Source organism: Aplysia californica, unplaced genomic scaffold (assembly GCF_000002075.1).
Source record: "Aplysia californica isolate F4 #8 unplaced genomic scaffold, AplCal3.0 scaffold00619, whole genome shotgun sequence".
In the NCBI taxonomy this organism is placed as follows: domain Eukaryota; kingdom Metazoa; phylum Mollusca; class Gastropoda; order Aplysiida; family Aplysiidae; genus Aplysia; species Aplysia californica.
In genome coordinates this window covers 22663-32197 of record NW_004797889.1, presented here as the reverse complement: position 1 = coordinate 32197, position 9535 = coordinate 22663, and the positions used below count along the sequence as shown (strand labels likewise).

Here is a 9535-nt window from a genome sequence, read left to right as displayed (position 1 = left end):
TCTCTCAGTGTGTGTGTGTGTGTGTGTGTGTGTGTATGTATGTGTGTGAGTGATGGTGACGTCGTTGTGTGTTGTTACAGTGTGTCTGTGTTAGTGCTGGTGACGTCATTGTGGTCACTCTTTGTTTTTGTCAGTGATGATAAAACATCAGGAAAATGCTACCATTGTGATTAGAATTAAAACAACTACAACAAAACATGAGGTAAATTAAATGCTACAATGACGATAAAACATGAGGTAAATTAAATGCTACAATGACGATAAAACATGAGGTAAATTAAATGCTACAATGACGATAAAACATGAGGTAAATTAAATGCTACAATGACGATAAAACATGAGGTAAATTAAATGCTACAATGACGATAAAACATGAGGTAAATTAAATGCTACAATGACGATAAAACATGAGGTAAATTAAATGCTACAATGACGATAAAACATGAGGTAAATTAGATGCTACAATGACGATAAAACATGAGGTAAATTAAATGCTACAATGATGACAAAACATCAGATAAATGCTTTAATGATGATGAATTATACGGAAAACCATGCCACAATGACAATAAAACATGAGATAAATTAAATGCTACAATGACGATAAAACATGAGGTAAATTAAATGCTACAGTGATGATAAAACATCAGATTAATGCTTTAATGATGGTTATTATAGAAAGGTAAACCATGCTACAATGATGATGAAACATAAGGTAAATCCCCCTACAAATTTGATGCCACCTGGTAAATTATACTACAACGGTGAATAAAATGAGATAAATTATGCTGCAACGGTGAATAGACACCAGGTAAATTCCCCAACGATGTTTTTGTCACGTTCTCAGGTGAAGTACCTGGACTGGACCTTCAGTTTCCGCATGTCTCCCTTCAGCGGCCCCCTGGTGTATGACGTCAGGTTCAGAGGGGAGAGAATCGCTTACGAAATAGGACTCTCGGAGGTTGCAGTCTTTTATTCTGGGTTTGCTCCCTTTATGGTAAGACATTATTATTATTACATAATATTATTATTATTATTATTATCATTATTATTATCATTATTATTATTATTATTACATAATATTATTATTATTATTATTATTGCATAATATTATTATTATTATTATTATTATTATTATTACATAATATTATTATTATTATTATTATTATTATTATTATTGCATAATATTATTATTATTATCATTATTATTATTATTATCATTATTATTATTACATAATATTATTATTATTATTATTATTATTATTGTTATTACATAATATTATTATTATTATCATTATTATTATTATTATCATTATTATTATTATTATCATTATTATTATTACATAATATTATTATTATTATTATTATTATTATTATTATTATTATCATTATTATCATTATTATTATTATTACTACTATTATTATTATCATATTGATTATCATTGTTGCTGATGTTGTCGTTATTATTATTATTATTATTATTATCGGTGGCCTAGTGGTTAGGCTCTCGGACTCGCAACCGTAAGGTCGTGGGTTCGAATCCCGTCAGGGGCCCGACGTTGTGTCCTTGGGAAAGGCACTTTACACGAATTTTCCTCACTTCACCCAGGTGGGAATGGGTACCCGGCTATAGACAGCTAAAGATCTTGTCAGTTTGTTAGTGTTTGAGCGCTTAATCGGCTGCTCGCACTGTATGCTTCCCGGGAAGCTGAGAATGTTTCGGAGTGTACTATGGTCTGCTGGGGTAATAATATAGTGTAAAGCGCATAGAGCCTGCTGTTGAGCGGGGATATGCGCTATACAAATGCTATCTATTATTATTATTATTATTATTATTATTATTATTATTATTATTATTATTATTATTATTATTATTATTATTAATGATTATTATTATTATTGCATAAAAAAGATAGGTTTCAAGCTTCGAGCATGCATCATCCACTGAAAACATTTGGTACGGATAGGCTACCACACACACACAACAACAGCAAACAAACAAACAAACAATAATGCAGCGACAAGTTTGTAGACATGTCGACTTCTAAGAGTTAATAAGGTGAACGAAAATAACAAATTGAATATCGTAAGTAACAATACACGGGCAATTATGGGTTACTTTGTATTACTTCTCTCTCTTCCCCCCTCCACCCCTCCCCCTCCACCCCTCCTCCCCGCCTCCAGCAAACTCAAGACCTGGCAGACAGTGGCGCCCTCCTGGGTACACATGCCAAGACTCTGGTGGCTGATGTAGACTGTCCCGCCTCGGCGACGTTTGTGAACCAGGTGAAAAGACAACGTGGTGTTGTGTGTGTGTGTGTGTGTGTGTGTGTGTGTGTGTGTGTGTGTGTGTGTGTATGTGTGTGTGTGTGTGTGTGTGTTGTTGTTTTTTTGTGTTTTTTTTTGGGGGGGGAGCCAGAATAATAATATTATAGTAAAAAACAAGGCCATAGAGACGGATAGTGCAACGTTCGTTATCCAGGTAAAGACATAACACATTTTGGATAAGTTTTTGGGGAGGGGGGAGAGAGTTGCCAGGTGAGGGAGGGTGAGGGATGAGAGGAGAATAATGTTATAGTAACACACAACGGCACAGTGACCTAATAATTAGTGCAACATTTTTAATAGCTACGTCTTGTCATGGGCCTTGGGTTCATGCATGGTATTGTCATTGTTCTTTATTGTTGCCATGGCTCAGGTGCTGTCATGGTTATGATATGGTTGGCGCTCATATGACCTTATCAGTTTCGAGCGCCGTAAAACCTCTACTAAAACAAAGAAGGCTATAATAAATTAATCGTTGCTACCTGTTGTCATGACTTCATAATAATATTACTATTATATTACTATCATGGTTACGAGTCAGCACAGTTATGTGTTGTAGTGGCTACTTTTTGTTATGGCTCTATCATGTTGTCATGGCTACATCTGTTAAATTGTCATGAGTATATCATGTTGTCATGGCAACAAGTAATTGTCCTGACTGCGTGTTCTGTGGACTCCCCAGACGTTCGTGAACCAACACAGCGCTGAGCCAGCCGTGTACGCGCGTACCTTCTGTGTGTTTGAGTTCCCCAACGGCTACCCTCTGAGGAGACACTCGGCCTATGGACTGCACCAGGTGCACACATTACCCATCATTATAATGTCGCTTGACAGTTGTTCAGATGTATTAAGCCCATTTTTAGGTTCCTTTATTTATCTTTTTATCTTTTTTTATCTTCTTTTGTAGAGCTGATCAGACTTTGATCTTCAGACACAGGGCACTTACACTCCAATAAGCACATAAAAAGAATTAACCCCATGTTGGAACCCCATTGCAGACACTGTGACTATAACGAGGAGAGCGTTGAACTATTCTTCGACGCAGGCTCCTACACACACCTACAGACTTACAAAACCTGCTCTACTCTGGCTTTGACCAGATGACAAGGACATGTGGTTACTTGAGGGAGGCATTGCGCTGCCAAGAGCGAAATGCTCGCAGCTAAAGGGATTTGAAAACAACAGCAACAACAACAACAACAACAACAACAACAACACCCAGCGGTGGCATCTCTTCGAGGAGGATTCAGGGAGGTTGGACTGCCTCACCCGCTACCCAAGGGAGGCGGTGGCCCTTGCGAAGAGCACACTCTTCGGGCTCCGAACATTTCGAACGGATAGGCTACCACACACACACACACACACACAACAACAACAACATCTTTTTAACTGCAGTTTATTGAGAAATAAAATGTACTTTTAGAAAGTTGGGTTATAGCCTTCAAAGTACCGACTGAATGCGCTGGGAACAGGACATCGAATAAGAGTATGTATGATGTGCTGTGCAGAGTAAGTCTGATTCCCTGTAAAGACCTCTCTGTTGACACCCACCCCTTGGCGCTCATATTATGACCTTATGCAGTTGCGAGCGCCGTAAACCCCTCTACTATAAAAAAGACCATGAAGAATGAAAATTGTTTCAAAACTTTAAAAAGGAGAAAATGCAACACTTTGCAATAACACGTACAGTAAGCTGTTACCAGGTGGTCTTAAACTTTTGGTCACAACTGACACGTCTGGATTGTTTTTGTTTTTTGGGGAATTTTCTTTTGTTTTGTTTTGTTTTGCTTTTTTTTTTACTTATCGTTTGTTCTCCTGGTACAGGGAGCCTTCTACGGCGGTATGCAGGACATCGTGCTCACGCTGCGGTCAGCGCTGACCATTGGGAACTACGACTATCTCGTGGACTTTGTCTTCCACCAGAACGGCGTCATCGACGGACGCTTCATGAGCACAGGTGAGACTGGTGTCGGAATAAATGATAGCCGATGTTGTTTTGTGTAGTGGCGAGTTTAACTGCTAAGTTTTAGTTGTTAAAGTTTTAATTGTAGTTAACTAGTAAGTTTAAGTAAGAGTTTAACTAAGGTGAACTGCCAAGTTTTAGTTAGAGTTAAACTTAGGCGGACTTTTACGATTTAGTAAGAGTTTCAGTACGATATACTGCTAAGTTTCAGTTAGAGCTTACTGGGGTAAACTTTTAAGTTTTAGTAATAGTGTAGTAATAGTAAACTAAGGTAAACTACTTGTTGGAATAAATGATAGCTGATGTTGCCTGTTTATTTTATTTTATTATTATTATTATAGTAGTGGGTTTTACGACGCTCGCAACTGCATAAGGTCATATGAGCGCCAAGGGTGGGTGTCAACAGAGAAGTCTTTACAGGGAATCAGACTTACTCTGCTCACCTCTCTAGCTTCAACAGCACAAGGTCTGCTTCAACTATCAAGGTACCCCGGAAATAGCAGGAAGAGTGACAAACATACAAAAGAAGTAGAGGAAAATGACAATAGTAAGGATTAGGAAAGATAAAGCAGCAGTTCCCTGTTGTAGATCAGGCACAGTTATGAGCGTGACGGGAATCAGCCCATTTACAATTCTACTGTGCTTGAACGAGAGATGTCCCCCCTTTGGGAATGGTCTAAAGACACTACAGTCAGTGGCACTGCCCCGGGGGGACATGTTTAGTTTTAGTAAAAAGCTGTGTTACTATGTTTTAGTTAGAGTTTTAACTGTGGTTAACTAATAAGCTTTAGTAAGAGTTTAACTAAGGTGAACTGCTAAGTTTTAGTAAGCGTTTAACTATGATAAACTGCTAAGTTTTAGTTAGAGTTAAACTTAGGTGAACTTGTATGATTTAGAAAGAGTTGAACTCAGATATACTACTATGTTTTAGTAAGAGTTAGGTAAACAGCTAAATTTAAGTTAAAATTTATAGAGGTAAATAATTAAGTTTTAGTAATAGTTTAATTATAGTAAATTAAGGTAAACTAGGGAAAATTAGATGCATTTAAGTAGTTTTCATAGGAGTTTAATAAGTTAAAACATATATCTTCTTTAACTAATCTCTCCTCCCTAATTTTTATGTTTGTTACTCTCTTGTACCACCTCTAATCTTCGGCACTTACATGGCCTTAATTATATTACAAGTACCGTGAAACTCTCAGGAAAACGAACAAAGATAGATCCTCAACCACCTCACCCCACCCTTCTGTAACCACCTCACAGGCTATATCCAGAGCTCCATGTATTCTCACAACGAGCGGTACGGCTTCCAGATCAGCAAGGGTGTGCTGGGAAATCTCCACCAACACCTGGCTCACTTCAAGGTCGACCTGGATGTTGGTGGCACGGACAACAGATATCACACGCTGGACATTAGACCTCAGGAGATCAACATGACACTGGTCAGTTGCAACACATATGAAAACACACAAACACATACATACATTCATACATACATGCATACACACATACATACACACACACATACACACACACATACATGCATACACGCATTCACACATACTTACATACACACAAACATACATACACGCATACACACATACATACATACATACATACATACATACATGCATACAGATACCATACACTGGACATTAGACCCCAGGAGGTCAATATGACACCGGTAAATGCAATCATATGAGCAGTGATATCATATTATACACACATATACACACATACACTCTTAAAAACACACACATACACGCATACACACACATACATACATACAGATACCACACACAGGACATTAGGCCTCAGGAGGTCAATATGACATTGGTCAGTAGCAACACATACGAAAACACACAAAAACATATGAAAACACACAAAAACATACGAATGCACACACATACATTACATACTTACAGGTACCATAAACTGGACATTAGACCCCAGGAGGTCAATATGACACCGGTAAATGTAAACACATGAGCAGTATATTATATTATACACACATATACACACATACACTCTTAAAAACACACACGCACGCACACGCACACATACATACGGACAATCGATATCACACACTTAACATTAGGCCTCATGCAGGAGGTAAATATGACACTGGTCATTAGCAACACATACGAAAACACACAAACAAATACATACATGTACGCATACACACATACATACATACACGCATACACACATACATACATACACGCATACACACACATACACACACACACACACGCACACACACACGCACACATACATTCGGACAACGGATACCACACACTGGACATTAGGCCTCAGGATATCAATAGGACATTGGTAAGTGCAAACACATACGCATATTACATGTCCATACACACACGCAAACACACTTAAAAATTATACAAACTCAATCTATAAATTTGACGTAGCTATTCATCATCATCATCATCATTGCCTTTCTCACCCTGCACCAGGGTATAGGCCACGGACAGACATTTTCTCAACCTGCACCAGGGTATAGGCCACGGACAAACACTTTCTCACCCTGCACCAGGGTATAGGCCACGGACAGACACTTTCTCAACCTGCACCAGGGTATAGGCCACGAACAAACACTTTCTCACCCTGCACCAGGGTATAGGCCACGGACAAACACTTTCTTACCCTGCACCATGGTATAGGCCACGGACAAACACTTTCTTACCCTGCACCATGATATAGGCCACGGACAAACACTTTCTCACCCTGCATCAGCGTACAGGCAACGGACAAACATTCTCCAACTTTTTCTATCCTTGGCTAGCCTCTTGATGTTATTCCATATCTTCCCACTTGTCTGTACAAAAGTACATGTATCTGTGATTGTTCTCCAGTCATTACTTACTATTCACTCACAACGTGTTGACGAAACTTTGTTTCTTGCTCGTTCTCCCGGAAGTTCCCGGACCGGAAGTACCACCAGAGCCATTTTGAGCCACATTTGCTGCGGGACGAGCAGGAAGCGTTGTACCAGTTCAACTTCGACACGCCCAGATACCACGTGATCAGTAACGAAGCTAAGAAGACGGACACGGGCCTGGCGAGGGGATACAGGTCAGTTTTTTTATGTTGTAGTGCTGGTGGTCTAGTGGTTAGGCTGCAGGATTCGTAGTCGTGAGTTTTCGGGTTTTGGGGGTTCGAGCCAAATCACAGGACCGACGTTTAGTCTTTGGGAAATGCTCTTTACACGATTTTCTTCACTGCACCCAGGTGTGAATGGATACCGGTCAGTTTTTGATGTTGTAGCGTCTGTGGTCTAGTTGTTTTTGGGGCTAAAAGTCTTCTATATCTATTCAAAAATGCATGTAGACTTTACTGAAAAGCGTTAATCAAAGGCACAAGTTTTATAAATTTACTGTTTTCAAAGACACTCAAGCTTTGTAATTCACTAAACTTTGGCGGCCATTTTCTCTCTACTTCTACCTCTACACCAGACGACCCCCAGCTCCTTTAATTGCAACAATCTTGACTTCTATTCAAGATAAATAAGCAAATTTTTCATCAAAACTGCAACTGCAAGCTTTAAGAAGATACCAATTGCTCCATTTTATGCCTCAAAATTGACGAACGACTGCTTCTACCGTGTTGTGACAGAATTATGATAACGTGTACATAATTCTTTGACTGAATCAAATCAGTATAACAATGCATGTTAGTGGTTGGCCGGTGCTCTGGTGGGGTTTTCTCCTTCTTTCTTATCAAACCTCTATCGTCATAATCCCCCCCGCCCCCTCCTTTTATGTTTGTTACTCTCTCGGGACACATCTAGTCTTCGGCACATTTATGACCCGATTATGTTGCAAGAGCCGAAAAACTCTCACTAAAACAAAACTAATAATGCCTCTCTCATGACGTCTTTCTGCAACCACCTCCTCCCCACCCCTCCCCCTCCCAGGCTGACCTTGAACGGCATGAGCAAGTTCCTTCAGTCACGTGACCAGCAGAACGAGCCTCTGGCATCCTGGGCGCGTCACCAACTGGCGGTGACCAGACACAAGGACAGCGAGCTGACGTCATCCTCTAACTACGCCATGTTTGATCAGCTGGAGCCCACCGTCAGGTTCACAGACTTCTACAAGGACAAGGAGAACATCGTCGACCAGGTACAGTCCAACTTAATTGTTCTAACGGTCACATGTTTAAGACAATCCCTGTTCTAACAGTCACCTGTTTAAGACAATCACCTGTTCTAACAGTCACCTGTTTAAGACAATTACTTGTTCTAACAGACACCTGTTTAAGACAATCACCTGTTATAACGGTCACTTGTACAAGGACAGGAAAGCATCGTCGACCAGGTAAATCTCTTTTACGGACATTGCATTGGCTTCCTGTTGAGAAAAGAATATGGCCACCCGATGTCACAAAATGAATGATGACGCGCCATCATATCCATAAAATCTGTTAGGACTGTACATTCCAACTCGCAGTTTAAAGTCATCAGCTGGCAAAAAGAAATTTATTTTACCATCTATGAAACTTAAAACAACGGGTGAAAGTGTATTTGAAAACCAAGGCCCCAAGATCTGGGATGCTTTACAAAGTACTTTAAGAGAGATCAAATATTTTGATTCATTCAAATGTGAGCTGAAGTCGTTTATGTTTTTAAAGTAATAAGATGAATATTTGAAGTGATTTTCTTTTAGTCAGAACACAACGTTTTATGTTACTGTTGTACGTTGTACTGTATTGTAAAGTGCGCAGAGCCCGTGTACTGTATTCGGGGTTGAGTGCTATATAAATGTTCTTTATTATTATTAGAGTCCAACTTACTCTAACGGTCACCTGTATAAGTCAGTCACCTGCTCTAACGGTCACCTGTATAAGACAATCACCTGCTCTAATGACCGCATTAAATATACACCTGTTTTTTTCTTCCATGACCTGGTTCTATAGCTGACCTATTAGCCTAAAACAACCATTTATTAATATCTATTCCTAACCTCCCCCCCCCCTTCCACCCTCCCGCACTATACACACACACACACACACACACAAACACACACTCACACACACACACACGCACAAACACACACTCTCTCACACACAAAAAAAACACACACGCTCACACACACACATACACACACACACACACACACACACTCACACACACCTGTTTCCCCACAAAGACATATGCTAAAGTGTTGTGACTGACTTACTAACAACCATTAATTAACATCTATCCCACCCCCAGCCCCCTCCCCCCCAAAA

At 39.6% G+C, this 9535-nt stretch overlaps 1 protein-coding gene across 1 annotated transcript in view; it reads left to right on the top strand.

The window, feature by feature from the left end:
* The first annotated feature begins 464 nt into the window (after positions 1 to 464).
* LOC101852355 (putative amine oxidase [copper-containing]) overlaps positions 465 to 9535 on the top strand; it is a 10743-nt gene continuing 1672 nt past the window's right edge. The window contains exons 1-8 of the mRNA XM_035972229.1: positions 465 to 482; positions 848 to 997; positions 2185 to 2286; positions 2990 to 3121; positions 4150 to 4282; positions 5552 to 5730; positions 7200 to 7378; positions 8220 to 8427. Coding sequence (XP_035828122.1) covers positions 465 to 482; positions 848 to 997; positions 2185 to 2286; positions 2990 to 3121; positions 4150 to 4282; positions 5552 to 5730; positions 7200 to 7378; positions 8220 to 8427 — 1101 coding nt within the window. The remainder of the gene's footprint in view (positions 483 to 847; positions 998 to 2184; positions 2287 to 2989; positions 3122 to 4149; positions 4283 to 5551; positions 5731 to 7199; positions 7379 to 8219; positions 8428 to 9535) is intronic.